The 16,322-nt window shown below is 44.8% G+C and overlaps 1 protein-coding gene across 1 annotated transcript in view; it reads right to left on the reverse strand.

The window, feature by feature from the left end:
• The window catches only part of itfg1 (integrin alpha FG-GAP repeat containing 1), a 148,936-nt gene that overhangs the window by 71,822 nt on the left and 60,792 nt on the right, over positions 1 to 16,322 (reverse strand). The window contains exon 10 of the mRNA XM_079997728.1: positions 9,076 to 9,227. Coding sequence (XP_079853854.1) covers positions 9,076 to 9,227 — 152 coding nt within the window. The remainder of the gene's footprint in view (positions 1 to 9,075; positions 9,228 to 16,322) is intronic.

A 16,322-nucleotide genomic window follows, 5' to 3' on the forward strand; every position in this document is an offset into this window, starting at 1 on the left:
GTGTGGTTTGGAATAGCACCGGGAGCTCAGGGACGAAAGCAGCAGCAAACCAGCCAATGAGAAGACAAGAGGTAGCCAGGGGAGGTAATATAGAGGCGTATATAGAATGCAGTATATTAGGAATATTCAGTATTTTCGATGTACTTCACTGTTTATGACCTAATTCATAATATATTTATGATCATTTACCTCCAAATGCAGAATGAATCCATGCCGGTCCACGTCCGCGTCTCCAAATGTATCTCATGTCCTTTTAGAAATTAGTAGTCACGCAACTACAACAGCGAGTCACATGCGCTTTGTGGATGTCTTGGGTGCACAGTGTACGCTGAACACCACTGGGTCCGCAAGACAAAATAATTTAACTAAAAATATCACCCAGGTGAGGGCTGGATGTTGAACGTCGTGGAGTCTGTGGTAACCTTTACTCGACGACTACAGGTTTTTTGTTTTTTTTTTCTTTGAGAAAGAGAGCAATATAAAGAGAGAACGAGTTTCAAAATGTTCAATGTTGCAACCGATGCCACTGTAGCTATGCCCACAGCTATGGGCACATTGTAATCTGGTGGTCTCATCCAAACCCAACGGTCATCTGCTGAGGTCAAAGGTCCCAGCCCCAGCTTAGCCAAAGCCCCGGGATCGGAAGAAGAAGTTCATCTGGCCCGAGGTGGAGGGGGCTGGGGGTGTTAGTGCCCAGGGATCGTTTGGCTGCTGTTGTGACGTGATACATTAAGCTAAAGACGCACAAACACACGCACACGCACACACACACACACACACACACACACACACACACACACACACACAAGTGAACACAATGTGGGCTTTTAATCACATGTAAGTCGCCTGAAAGCAGATCACACCAACATTGACCTGTGCTCCTTTTGTTTTTTTTTAATCAGCGTTTGGATGGCATTTTGTATGTGTGTGTTTGTGTGTGTGTGTGTGTGTGTGTGTGTGTGTGTGTGTGTGTGTGTGTGTGTGTGTGTGTGTGTGTATGTATGTATGTACAGAATGTACAGGGAGATTAAATGGATTACTCTGAAAGATAATTCCATACTGTGTCAGCTAATGCATGCATACAATAAACACACACACACACACACACACACACACACACACACACACACACACACACACACACACACACACACACATGGTTTGTAAACAATTTTGTAGTCTACTAAAATGCTGCTCAGAAAATACTCAATGAATCTGATATTTCCTCACGTGGGGTAATTATGGCAAAACATGTATCCTTCCTTGTCCGGTCCCATATTTCTAAATGCTATCATTTCTATTGAGAAATGCTGTAAAAGTACACATCATATAAGGAGAAACAAGGTGAGAAAAAAAACGCAGCACAGACAGCCAGAGCCAGAGTGGAAGGATATGCCGAGCCGACACCCGGTGCGAGTCTTCTCTGCCCAGACTACTGATGGCCTTGCTCACCTGAACCTGGGCAAACTCCTCTTTCAACTTCCCCTGACTGGCAGGCAGCAACACAGAGACTTACACACCCTCACACGCACCACTGATATGCAAGAGAACGAGATGCTGCCCCCCCGTCGTTCCCCAGATGCGCGGTGAGAAGGCAGGCTTTTGTGTGTCCACATATTGTTGACAGCCGCGCTTGTTCTTACCGCGTTGCTTAGATTTCGGGGGCGCCGGAGTCGAAAGCCTGTTAAGTCAGCCGTGTCAATCAAAAATAATGCGCTGAGACAAGACCCTGCCCTCACACAGCCACTGACTGCAGCCGCATAGTTCTGTTGACACTGACAAGTAAGGTTGGTGATTCTGTGGATGTGGTGGTCGAAAGAAAAAAACAACAACCCAAAACTATTGGAACAAATCATGCAGAAAAAAAATGCCCGGCAAAATTCAGGTATTAGCAGTGTTACAAGGTGTTTTAAGGTTATCGACCTCTGTAAAGTCCAGGGTCTTGACTGCGTCTTTTAAAAGTGGACTGAATGGTGAATGTGCTACTATCACTTTCACAGATATAGCGCCGGAAGCATGCAAATAATTACTTATAGACTGCCGACAAATGTAAATATTGATCTCCCGTGGCAACTTTTAATGAAATGTTGGACATGCAAGCAGATTCCCAAACTGCATTCCGCTGCGTTGTTCCGATACTGTTGTAGTATCTCAAAAGGAACAGCTGCAATTTGTTCCCAATGCAAAACATTCTTCAGGGATACTTCCGGGTTAAAGGTTGCAGATCAGCCCCATTCTCCTTGAATGGGATGTATTTTACACCTTAATTTGCACAAAGTCCACTCTTGCTCGAGTGTTGATATCGTTGTTGGCGAGGACCGTGTCCCAGCGTGCACCGGAGCGCCGTTAGCCACTTTCAAGGAAGAAGGAAGGAACCTTTGAGGCGCTCAGAGTGAATGAAGATCCCTCATCGCTGACAGACTGTCAGGGAGAGGCAACACGCTGGCAGAGCAAACCTTGGCTTGGCTCGTTTGGGGGGGAGAATATTATTTGCTCTGCTGTCAGGAGTGAGACGAGTGGGGGCGGGTCAAAATGGGATTGATAGAGAAAGTAGATTAAATAAATGTGAGGGCTGTCTATTCTCTGCATGGGGGCCCCGGAAGGAGGTGAGGTGCCGCTGCACGGGGGTATAAGCTGTGCAGCGCCTTGACACGCTTGGCTCGGCTGTCGGTACCTGAAAGAGCCGTGCGCCGTCAGGTGACTGCTTCATCATCCAGCTTCCGGCTACGTGCTTTCTCCCGGTGGAAAAGCAAAGCCCCCCCCCCCCCAAAAAAAACATCTCTGCCTTTTTCTGTCTCTCTCTCTTTTCAGTTTCATTCCGTTATTCTCTTTAAGCTTCCTCTACTTCTTCCTTCGAGCCTCTGTCTCCGGGTCTTCTTCATCACTCTCAGTTTCTCCTCTTCCTGTATTCCGGGCTGCAAGGCACCTAGAGGAGTGAATCCCAGCTGAGGGAGAGCTGTGTCACTACGCGCCCTGTCAGTAGTCCTGAAGCCAGCCAGTGATTCATTTAAAACTACCATACTGCCCTAAGTTTTAGCCCTTTAACTACTCACTTTCTCACATATTTTGTAGACTCCTAACCACTTTCCCAATTATACCTCACATTTTCAGATTGTTCTTTCTTTCTATTTTAGGATTTTGGAAAATTAAAACGATATGAGAACACCTACTCCTGGTCAGGCTGACAACACGGTAGCACATTGTTTTCACAATTGTCACTTAATTTAGCGGTATTTTAAATTTGTTGAAGCAATTATGCCTTTTCCAATGGAATTAACAAATAAAAAATGTGCCATAATTAAGTACCTTTGACAAAAATGTGTTACTTGAGTGCGTATTGACTTGCAAAAGGGCAAAAACTAAACAAAAAAAAAAACAACTCAAAAGTGTGCAGTGTGGTCCTGTACTGTAAGTGCAGTTCCTAGCAACTGCTTTCTATGGGAGGGTAATAAAAACTTTTTTTAAATGAATTTCCATTTTTCATTTGTATTATTTCAAACTTGAGTTTTTCCTTGCCCGATCGGGATTAAAAGCGGTCCCAACACAACCCTTTTGACCCGGTGCCGTGATTATCCAAACACAACTGTCCGCATCACCGTCAGTGCGGCAGGCGGTAGTGTAAAAGGTTAGAGGTGCAAAACGAAGAGTTCTGTCAGGCCAGACATCATGACAGACAATCACACAACTCACTCAAAAGTTCACAGTTCAAGTGTGTTGCACAGCAGAGGCCACGGCAAGGTCCCACCACTCCTGGCCCCCCGCTGTTTATCCAAACCCCTGGACGCACACAGGAGGCGGAAAATACTGCACCCAATAACAAACCCCAGAACCCCAGCGCCGCTCCCTGTCCCCTCTGACTGCAGATCCTGCCTTTAAAGTGGTAATGATCAACAGAATATCTTCACATCTTGGCTCACTTGGCTCCACGTTTGCCATCAGTACAGTATGTGCTACGGTACGTCGACCTCACTTAAAGCGCCGTGAGCAGAAAGGGTACGAGGTGAATGACCAATGTCAACAAATATGGTGTGCGCAGGTCACATAATGTAAACTTAAATGGACAACAGATTGTCATTCCACAAAAAAATTGGAATCAGGCATTAAGATGTAATGCAGCATCGGATGAGCACCAGTTATGGACCAAAACACATATGCCCATAGAAGTTGTAACGGGAGGAGGTGGATAGATGGATAGATAGACAGATTGATCGATCATGGTTTGGTGCAGGTAGGTTGAGGCGTTGACCAATTCTCATGGGAGTTTGGCAATGCATTAAGAAAGCATGAAGCTCACTATGTGATTGGTGGCATTTCTTTCCACTAAAGGCATCATTATCCTCATCTTTGTCACAAGCCCATAATGCAATGGTATCGGTTGTTTCCCAAGACAAAAAAAAGACAGAGCTCAATTATAGGTCTCAGAATCTGAATGAATTATATTTATCCAAGGCTGGACTGTGCGGATAAAATGTCAGACCGTAATTAGCTGGACGTCTATTACATTAGGTAATTTAGCAGGAGCTAAATGGCATCTACCTTTTCTCTCATCATCTGAAAAAAACATCTCAGTTTGCTCGGGTATTGTGTTTCCTGCTGTTGACCTTTACTTTTATAACCATTGTTTTTTGACCAAACTTCTCAATGTTGGCCATTTGCCATATAGCTGTTGCTAAGTAGCTAATGCGATCATTTCTATTGTGAGTAGCCATATCTTTCTTTCCACTGTGCAAAAAGTCACGACTCCGTACCACGCACCGTTCTCAGCCGCACAGAATTCTCTTCTCCAGCCACTGAACCTCTGAATGGGTCTGAAGCCATTGATTGCATGTTCTTTCAAATGTGGACCTGAGGCCCTTTGAGACTGTATCTCTGGCTGTATCTGTGACTGTATGAGGGGTTTCACACATCAACTGGAGTGCAGCAATGTTGCCACGGCTCTCCTCTCATCGATTTTGTTCCTTTCTCTCCCCTTCCCTCCTTCCTCCCTACATCCTCCACCCGCTGCTGATGGAGGTTTAAACTTAAACACCGAGGTCACATCCTATGGGGTTGGGCTGAAAAGCCTTGTGCGATTACTAGGGCCGCCCCCGACTAAAGATTTTCCTCGTCAGTCAGTTCAAGCCATTAGTCGACTAATCGTCGCATGTTTATGATATTGATCAGAAAGTGAAACCCAAATATTATATAGATTCATTACACGTCGAGGGAAATATTTCTAGCCCTTATTTCTTGAAATTGTGATGATTGTGGCTATAGATAATGAAAACCCAAAATTTGAATATTACATAAGATCAAGAAAAAAAGGATATTTTTAACAGAAATGTCAGGCTTCTGAAAAGTATGTTAATTTCTATGCACTCAATACTTGGTTGGACCTCCTTTTGCATGAATTACTGCATCAATGCGGCGTGGCATGGAGGCCATCAGCCTGTGGCACTGCTCAGGTGTAATGGAAGCCCAGGTTGCTTTGATAGCAGCCTTCAGGTCATCTGCATTGCTGGGTCTGGTGCTCTCATCTCCCTCTTGACAATACCCCATAGATTCTCTATGGGGTTCAGAACAGGCAAGTTTTCTGGCCGATCAAGCACAGTAACACCATGGTCATTGAACCAGCTTTTGGTACCTTTGGCAGTGTGGGCAGGTGCCAAGCTCCATCTCCATCAAGCTTGTCAGCAGAAGGAAGCATGAAGTGCTCTAAAATGTCCTGGTCGATGGCCGTGTTGACTGTGGACTTCAGAAAACACAGTGGACCAACACCAGCAGATGACATGGCAGCCCAAATCATCACCGACTGTGGAAACTTCACACTGGACTTCAAGCAACGTGGATTCTGTGCCTCTCCACTTTTCCTCCAGACCCTGGGACCTTGATTTCCAAATGACTTGCAAAATTTACTTTCATCCGAAAAGAGGACTTTGGACCACTGAGCAACAGCCCAGTTCTTTTTCTCCACAGCCCAGGTAAGACGCTTCTGGCGTTGTCTCTGGTTCAGGAGTGGCTTGACACGAGGAATGCGACATTTGTAGCCCGTGCCTAGGATTGGTCTGTTCGTCGTGGCTCTTGATGCTCTGACTCCAGCCTCAGTCCACTCCTTGTGAAGCTCCCCAAAATTCTTGAACGGATTTTGCTTGACAGTCCTCTCAAGGCTGCGGTTATCCCTTTTGCTGGTGCACCTTTTCCTACCACACTTTTTCCACCCACTCAACTTTCTATGACCGTATGTATACTGTATGTATGTGACAAACAATCTCTTGAACTTGAACTTCTATTAATATGCTTGGATACAACACGCTGTGAACAAGCAGCTTCTATAGCAATGACCTTTTGTGGCTCAGCCTCTTGTGGAGAGTGCCAATGACTGTCTTCTCGACATGTGTCAAGTCAGCAGTCTTCCCCATGATTGTGGAGCCTACTGACCCAGACTGAGAGAGCATTTCAAGGCTCAGGAAACCTTTGCAGGTGTTTGGAGTTCATTAGCTGATTAGGGTGTGACACCATGACTTTCCAATATTGTACTTTTTCACAATATTCAAATTTTCTGAGACACTGAATTTTGGGTTTTCATTATCTAAAGCCACAATCATCAAAATGTCAAGAAATAAAGGCTTGAAATATTTCACTCTATATGTAATGAATCCATATAATATATGGGTTTCACTTTCTGAAATGAGTGACAAAAAATATTGAACTTTTTCATGATATTCTAATTTTATGAGATGTACCTGTATATGCAATATTTTTTTTTTTATAAAATAGGCAATATTTGTTCAGACTGTCGGAAAATCAGGTGATTCAAATTCAGTTTTTTAAAGCGATTATTCAAGTTGAGCATCTCAAATTCAAATATAAATAATTCAAATTCAGTTTTTAGTGACACACATTTCTGACCATAAAAAGCTGTAATTATTCTTCTGAATGTGTGGGAACAACCAGCAAGGAGACACAACATTAATTTTAGTTAAATTTGTTTCAAATTAAAAGCCCTCTTGCGTTTCATACACGTGTCCACCCATATAGGGTATAAGGTTCATTTTGACAAAGGGCAGCTCCCAAGTGGAGTTTCTTTTTCTCCTGCCACCAACTGACCAATGAAAAACTTGTTCGACGAACATTCTTCTCATTGACTGACGTTTGGTGGGCAGCCCGAGTGATTGCACTGCTACTGTACGGCTTAATGTGACAGACGCAGCAGGAAGGAGGAGAGAAAGACAAACAGTGTCAATGAGAGAGCGAGAGAGAGAGAGCGCAGGAGGGAGAAGGAAAGGGGGTGACAGAGGTAAGGGTGGTGCACATGACAGTTTGGTGGTGATTAAAACGGAGCTCTCCAACGAGCCTCCCTTAGATGAGGGTGACCCTAAGAGTTAAGCTTCACGGGACTTAAAGATTATATGGAGCCTATTCAAGACAGAGGGCACGTGCGTACACGCGTGTCTGCGTGCGTATGTGTGTGTGTGTATGTGTGTGGATGAGCATCTTGAGACCATTGAGTGTTGGGGAATGCGGCATGTTTGTGAAACAAACACATACAAACACCCCAGCAACGCCTCAGTGCATATGGAACAATCTGTATGCGTGAACAACCACAGCCACCCACCCCCCTACCTCCACCCCCAACAACCACCCCCGCGCGTATCTTATCTCCATCTCGAGGCAAGATAATCCAAGTGTCCTTCAAAGAACGCTTAGACTCATAAGTGGGCGTAAACACACACAAGCCCTAGTGTCCATGGTGATCTGTGTTCCAACGTGTGGTGTGGGGACTCTCAGTCAAAGCACCTCGGTAAACAGGACAGGGGATGGGTCTCCATGATCACATGATTCAATTTCAAACACGATGCGACTCAATACAATAGGATTCTATATTGATATATTGACGTTTTACACAGAGAGACCTGCTACCGGCGTTTCAGTGAACCGTCCGACGCATATTAGAAAAATATTTCACTCAACAAAATTCAGTCTGGCAGAGAAATGGAATATTTCCATTCATTTGTGACTCCGGCAGTATTTAATTTAACCAAATGGTTGCATAACTTCCCAACAAAGAAAATATAATTGAATTGTAGCAGTGTAGACATTTTTCTTAGCCATTCAGAGCTCAATTCAAGTCAGCACAGACGTCCTCTTGGACGCATGCTCGGCTATATTTTAAATCGAAACCTTTTTTCCCTTTGTTTTAGTTAAGAGGTAAAAAGATGCCCCATTTTTGATCTCAGTAATATACTGTGATAATGGAGTACATATATAAACATCGCTCCCTGTTCGCATGAGTTGTTATCTGGTAGTTACCGTTTAATGGCCATTTCCCAAGGTTTTCAGGGGAATGCATTTCATCAAAGACGGCACCGAAAGATAAATTGCTGTTAAAACATCAACGCTAGTGGAAAAAAAAAAAAGAAACACGGTTTACATGAGCCTGTATATAATTGCATATCAATTCATTGCTCCTCTTGCCTAATTTAGCTGCGTAACCAATTAGTGAAAGGGAGGGATTTAATTGATTCTGCAGGTGGCTGAGCCCCTGGAATTATCAAAGCTGCAAATTGGAAGGCGCACAGCGTGTCATTTTGTTGGGGCTACTGGTAGACAGCCATGTTGCTCGTTCGCATCGGAATGTGACAACTGCATGACAATCGAAGGAATTGTTTTGCAGCGACGCAACGAGAGCGTTCTACATGGTGGCGTCGTCGGAATCAACTACGCATAGTTTTCAAAAGCTCAACAGATTAGAGTAATCCACTGGAATGTGTGTCCCGAATGATTAAGTTCAAGTCAATTGCATTTTGTGTTCGGTTGGAATACCAGGGTCACTTTAATCTTATCGAATCGTACGATGTTATGTGACAAATTAACACAAACATCACAAGTGTAAAGCTCGTGTTTAGAGCTGGGGAAGAGAGTTTTGTGTGAAACCTTTGATTTCCATGACATTAATGTCCTGTAAAAGCAACATTTCCACAAACACATTCACCGTACGTCATTCCAGGCTCCGGAGCTTCAAAACCCAGCATGTACAGCATGTCTCTGTGTATGTGAACTCAACATACGTGTGTGTGTGTATATATGCGTTCATACCTGCCGCTGGTGTTGCGGAGGACCACCAGGGCGTCGGGAAAGCCATCCAGGTTGTAGTCCCCCAGGTGGAGGGCCAGGGGGCGGCCGGGCAGCCCGGGCGCGAACCCCCACAGGGTTTCTCTCCGCTGGAAGTCCGACAGCACGGGAACCCACTGTGTGACGGAGCACAACCCAAGACAACACATCTCAGAACTCAAAGAAGGCTGCCGTGTACAGGTACATTTAAAAAATACCTTCTTAGGCAACAGTCAGTTATGGCGCAGTCATTTGATGAATTAAATTCTATGAGTGCTGGTATTCATGCTGGGAGGCAGGACAGCGTCGCGGGAACGTTTCAACACATGTATCACTCCTAATTACAGTTGAAGTAATGAGCTAGCCTGCAGGCGTGGAAGAACAAGCCTCAAAAAACAATCTGTTGTGTCAAATTTCCATCGTTTCATAAATAGGTATTCATTTTGAGGTTTTAATATTCAGTTTCGGTATTAACATTAACCTCCATACACAATATACGATTCTAGATCTTGACATTGACAAAATGTCAATATAATGTCCATATATCAATAAGCAGAAAATGATTTCATAACTTCCATGAAGAGTATCAAACTTGCAATAATCATCATTTCAGAGAAGTAAAGATTACAATTTTGATAAACCCAGCCCTAAGATATCAGATTGACCGCGATGAAGAGCTGAGATCTCCGTTAGGTTTAAAGCAGGGCGCTAACGGTAAAACAATCAAACTAAAGGTATTGACAACACTGGGAAGGCAGGACACTCACACGGCAGCACGTCTTCTTAGAAGCACAGAAACAAACTTCAAAACTTTTTAAAATTCTAAGTGAAGGTCATCATTCCCATCATTCACTAAAAAGTCCCAACGCCGCAGTGTTCCAAATGGAGCGTGCAGAGTGTGAACCCTGGTGTGTGTTTTGTTTTGCTGCAACAATGCTTCTGAGAATTACCTTCAGAAAGAAATTTTAATTGGAGGTGAAAAGCCCATAATGTGTGGGCTGTTTTGGAGGGATTTACTGCCAAATTGGCAAACGGGGAAATTCCTAACCTTTAAAAGCTTAAGAGGGAACCGTAATAAAAAAAAATACCAACAGCAAATGAATTACCAGCACGGATCAGAAAACATCAACACACAGCAAGATTTGTAAAAAATAAAATGGCTTTGTTTTATAAAAATACTGTTAACACCGAGGGCCGTTTAGTTGTGCCACCTGTAACCATTAGCTTCTAATTATTTCCAGATAAACACTTTTAGGCAAAATTAAAAGACAATGGGAAACATTTCTTTGGCGTTTGCTCCCGCCGTCATCCCCTGGAGCGCCGCCTCCCTCCCTCCGCACATTACACACTGCACCTCCCTGCTCCACCCGCCTTCCACCCACACGACAACTCTTAAAACAAAGCAACGTAACAACATAATTGGGAGGCGAGCCATTGTGTAAATAAGGGCGCGGGATATTTTTTGGGGGGGGATGGTTTCGTGATTTTTGTTGCCGCCTAATGCTTCCCCAGTAGGGGAGGCAGGTGAAAGGAGAGCGATACGGCAAACACTGGAGAGACTAACAGCACAGACAAACAAACCAAAAATGGGCTGGCCACAAATATCTCATTTCCTACTATTATCTGTTTGAATCAAGTCATTCACGACTCCTTGCATGTATTTTCTTATTCTCCCGACGGTTCTGCAGCTGTGCTTGCGGGAGCCTTTGCCACCCTTTAATTCGGCTGCTGCTGTGAAAAACCAAATGAGTTATCGTCTTTTCGTCTCGTAAGGAAGCGGGGTGTACGTCGAAGTGTTGTTTGTGGCGAAGGTTGTCTTTAAAAGCATGGGCGGGGGACGGCCGAGGTCCTCTGCGTGAATGAGAAATTGGAGTTTGGATTACTTTGACAAGGACTGCACATCGCTTGTACACATACATCCCTCCACAGAAGAGGATATTCTCTTTGAATCGTGTGTGTGCTTGTGTGCGCACGTGTGTGCTTGGATCCCGGGTAAGCCTTAGGGCCAGGTGCTGGGGCTATCAACTATTCATGAATGTTAAATAGGCACAGCAGGTGCAGCGGAGGAAGGGTAGTATGTGTGTACGTTTGTGTGCGTGGTGTGTGTGTGTGTGTGTGTGTGTGTGTGTGTGACCAGAATGAAGCACAACAGACCCTGCCACTAATGGCTGTTAATATGGCCTCTGTGTCTGAGGGAGATGGATAGAGACAACCATAGCCTGTTACCAGTTAGACCAATTTGACGCTCATCACAGGAGTCACGTCAGCTATTTAAATCAGATCCATCCCAGTCACTCTCGGGCGTCCACGTGCACGTCACATAGAATAGTATAATAGTCGTCAATGCCTCTTTCTCATGAGTTGACAGGTGATCATACGCTGATTGATTACAGAAGAATACAGGTGCAGAGACAAAATTTCAACAACATGAAAAAAAATATCTAAAGCTGTCGGCATCATATTTGTGCACTGATGCACGGGGGGGGGGGATGGGTGTTTCTACGCAGGGATAACATCCCAAAATACAAATTAGGATGGTTTTTGCTGTAAACTTTTTTACATAGCATTTTATACATCCCTTTTAATGCAACACCTCTATGTTGTATCATCTGTGTGTTTTAGGGTGTTATTTGTTGTTTTAATAGCCCGTGAAGCATTTTGTCAGATGCACTACAAAGTAGTTGAAAGATGCTCTAAAAATATTACATTAACATAATGGTTTCATTCCAAAAAACAATTCATGTCTAATGACAACCCACACGAGAAAACCCCCATTAAAATGAAAAAAAAAAACAAAAACAAAAAAAAAAAACAGTTTGAAATCTGTGAGATGTCAAGGTAAATGGAGTTCTCACATAGCTACTAGAGACAATAGCTTGCAGTGTCCAATGCTCACCCAGCAAATCAATATCTGACAACCTGTCATTTCAACACTGGATGACTCCAATAATTTCCAGCCCAGTCCACCAGTGGATTAGCTCACTGAAGTGTAACTGCGAAGCCGGGGTCCCTTGGGCCTGTGCCCGCTGTGACCAGAATGGCTCTTCGTCTGCCACCAGACTTATCAGCTGACCGCTGTGCTTCTGGTGGGCCCCCAGGCGTTCCCCGTGCTGTCTGCAGCCTCCTTCTCTGGTGCCCGAGATCCACAAAGGGGAATACAGGGGGTGAATACAAACAGGGACAATTCACCTACAGCCTGCATGCCCATGTATTCTTACATGCACAACCACTCAACACACACGCACACGAGAGCAGACACACACACACACACACACACACACACACACACACACACACACACACACACACACACACACACACACACACACAAGGGTGTGTTTCAGAGCCGCCCTGTCTAGCGAGTGTCAGGTGAAGAAAGGACGTCAAATCGTGGAGCTCCGATGCGGTGCTGGCTGTCATGAGGAGCTCTGTGTAGTGAGGTTTAAGAATTGTACGGGTCGGGAGCGGGTCAGCCACCGCACGCAGCCTTGGAGAAGACAGCAAAGCGGGCCGGCAGAATATAAATAAATAAATAAAAAAGGTATTGAAAAGAGTGAAGGATGAGAACATTCATCCATCTTCTTCACTCGAATATCCTGCTGCAGGGGGCTGAAATCAGTCCTATTTGACGACAGGTCTAAAGCAGGGGAGGGGTCACGCTGAATGGTAGACAAGCCCATCACACTGTCCCACACAGAGACTCAAACACCATTCACGGTGGTGGGGTGCCAGTATTATAAGCCAATAATTAAACATTGTCTACCAAGTGATGCACTAATCATATATTTCACCCAGTGTATCCTCCCGCTGATTATTATCATTAATACAGTCCCTGGTGGAGAGCCGTCATTAGAGCCTCTGTCACACACATTACACATTGGTATTAATGGATGATTAGCATATAGAACTGTGCGAATGCATGGAACTCCAAAGACTTTGACTAAGTTAAATTAGCAGGGGAAAATTACCTGACGTGTAAGTCATGACAAAGCTGTTGTCAAAGAATAAAGAAGAAAAAGGAGGACTAGCATCCGGGTGCCCCGCACTGAGCACACTCCGCTACGTGGATGGGCGCCCGGCGCTGGGCATGGGGGTCCCTGCCGGCTCGCCTTCAAGGCGGGCAGTTCGGGCAGGGTGTCGGTCCGTCGGCGCGGGGCCTGGATCCGGGCCTGCGGTCGTTGCCTGGTTCTGTGCCTGCGGCTGCGTCTTGTGCCCGCGCCTGGGGCTGGGTTGTATGTGTGCGCCCCAGAGTTGCGGGGTCTCATGGTGCTCCCTGGGACTGGGTTATAATCCTTGGGGCCAGGTGTGGGGGTTGCTTCGGGGGTCTTCTGTGGCTGCAGGGCAGGGTGCTCGGGGCTTCCGTGCAGCCGTGGGGTGTCTATGCGGAGCGCGGGGGCGCTTTGGGGCCCTTTCTGCTGCTTGGAGGCGCCACGATATAATACCCACCTTATACACCAGAAACATTTGGGATAAGTTCTGGACACATCACACACACACACACACACACACACACACACACACACACACACACACACACACACACACACACACACACACACACACACACACACACACACACACACACACACACACACACACACACACACACACACACCACCAAACCTGCTTTGAATGCACCCCAGCACCCTCCTGGTTGCATTCCTCTCCTTTTCTTTCCTCATTTGCTGCCATAACTACAACAGGAAGAGGCCACTTGACCAAGTGTTTTCCTGGATTTAATTAACTCTGTTTTTCAATACATGTGGTCGTCCCATGTTTATGTTTCCGTTTAAATGTTGTTTGGTTCTGTGTTTATTTGTCTCACCCGTGGTGATTCTCCCCCTCCTGCCTCCTGGAGTAGTGATCAGTTGTTTATAGACCCAAACATGGTAAAATAGTTCTCCAAAGACAGGGATTGGTGGAGGAAAAAAAAAAAAAGAAAAAAAAAAAAAGAATAAAGAAAAAATCCACAAGCAAAAGAAAATGTTGCCATCTCCCGCCCTGAGCTTTCCTGCCCCTTTGCCTTTGGTGTTTTTGTCACTGGTTTGTGGGTTACTAAGAGACGGCAATATGAATACAAACCGCCTCGCTGAGAATTGTACTCTTTCCTAATCTAATCTTGGCATTATTTCTATTCGAGAAGCGGCTATGAACGGGCCTGGCTGACAGAGGAGCTGCTTAAATAAATCAAGGCGCAGTTAATCTTTCTGTGTGGCTGGGCAAGTTTTGACATTCAATCACGAAATATAGTTCAGTATTTTAATAATGTCAAGAGAGTCTCTATAGATTAATCCCGTGGCCCAACCCGCTCCCATTTGGGTCGAGGGATCGTAGACATAAACAACTCAATACTGACGTTCGGAGGTTCAAATGTCAACAAATTTACAGCAAACAGAATGTGCTGCTGTGCATGGGTCCATCCAAATGAATAGTTAATGGAGGAAGAGTTGATGATGGCATTCCGGGCTTCTGAGATAATCTGATACCGTTTGAAGGTAATAAGAAGAGGCACTGTGCATACTAATGACACCCCCTCCCCCCAAATAATAGGAAAAAAAAGGTGTAAAAGACAAGAGAATATAAATCCAGTGTTGTTCTTTGAAAATAAGAAATAGAGCTTCAATGTAGTGATGTCGCGCCGAGGCACTCACAAGGAATATGGTGTTAAAAGGCCTTTATTATAACATTGGTACAGAATAAGAAAAACAAAATGGAACTCCAAAAAAGCAGACTGCATGCTTTCATGTCCATATTTTATATATATTTTATTTATTTATTTATGTATTTTTTTATTTTTTATTTTTTCTGCGCTAGTGCAATCAATCTGAACGTCTGCACGACACACACAATAACAAGCAGATGCACATTTACTGCACCACACGGGCGTCCGGGCATTTTACATATATTGCACCTGCTGTCCACATAAGCACGTACCTTTCTACACATCAGACAATATCTACCGTATGGCCTTCGCTCAAATAGTGGTACTTTGGGACGGGTCAAACAGTCTCTCAGTTCTCTGGCCGTTCAGCTTTCAAAACCATAAAACTGAAGGCGTTTGTCTGAATAAGTTCAAAGAGATGGTTTACAAATACGGGTTTACGAAGCATGAGCTTGTAATTGTTTTAACATCCGAGATTTGCAATTACATATTTTTCTGCGTGTCCAGGTGTAAATGCTGGTTTTGACTCTTGTCCGTCGCTGTTTTCTTGGTCAGGAAAAAGAGATTTGGAATCTCAACCTGACTAGCCGAAATAAAAAAGGTTGAAAGAAAAAATGTGAAATAAACGCAGGCTCCCATCGCTTCCACGTCAGCCAAGTAGAGCATCGTACTGATGGTGTGTGTGTGTGTGTGTGTGTGTGTGTGTGTGTGTGTGTGTGTGTGTGTGTGTGTGTGTGTGTGTGTGTGTGTGTGTGTGGGGGGCGCATCATTAGGCCGAGAATGGGCGGTCCAGGTTGAGGAGGAGGATGCAGCGGCCGGCGTGTGTGATGCTGGGATGTTAGGGCCATATAAAAACAGAAAACACGGCCACTGAATGTGCATGGAAAAAAACAAAAAAACAACAGGTGTGTAATGAGGCGGCGGCTTTTTACGATCCTAAGGATGTTAACAACTCCACTGCTCATCACATTAAGAAATTAGAGCTGTAGGGGGAGGTGGGGGGGCCCCAGATCTTAGCGGGCGCACAGATGGCTAAGTGGAAGTTGGGAGCCGGGGCCGCGATTGCACAGCGGCTTGCGATGGCCGACCGCAGTTACGGTCATATGCTCATATGATCATGATGGTTATGGGCAGGATGATGGCATGATGTTCTCCGGCATTTTATTTCCGCTAAAATCTCTTCCCGCCATCACAGGTGTGTCACTTTAGTGCTGGTGGATTGATTCCTCGTTTTACACAATAAAATTAAATGGGCTTATCATGAGCATACTGTGTGTCATCCAGTCGTTCCAGATTTATTTGCTTATTCCATCCCAGAAACACTGGTAGTTTTTGGAGAAATAGAGCAATTTGAAAACCCTTAAAAGAGGGGAAAGGGAAGCATAAAGCTTGACATAAATGCAGAAAAAAAACAATAAAAAAAAACGAGACAAACGCAGTGTGGGAGACACTGCGTTTGTCTTTCTTTTTTTTCTTTCCGACTTTAACGTTGAAACCATTTAGTCGCTTCGGAAACAAGAGAAAGCGACAAGGAAATTGAAGTCTGTAGGACGGGATTAATCAGCCAGCC

This window comes from Zeus faber, assembly GCF_960531495.2.
Source record: "Zeus faber genome assembly, chromosome: 3".
Lineage (NCBI taxonomy): Eukaryota > Metazoa > Chordata > Actinopteri > Zeiformes > Zeidae > Zeus > Zeus faber.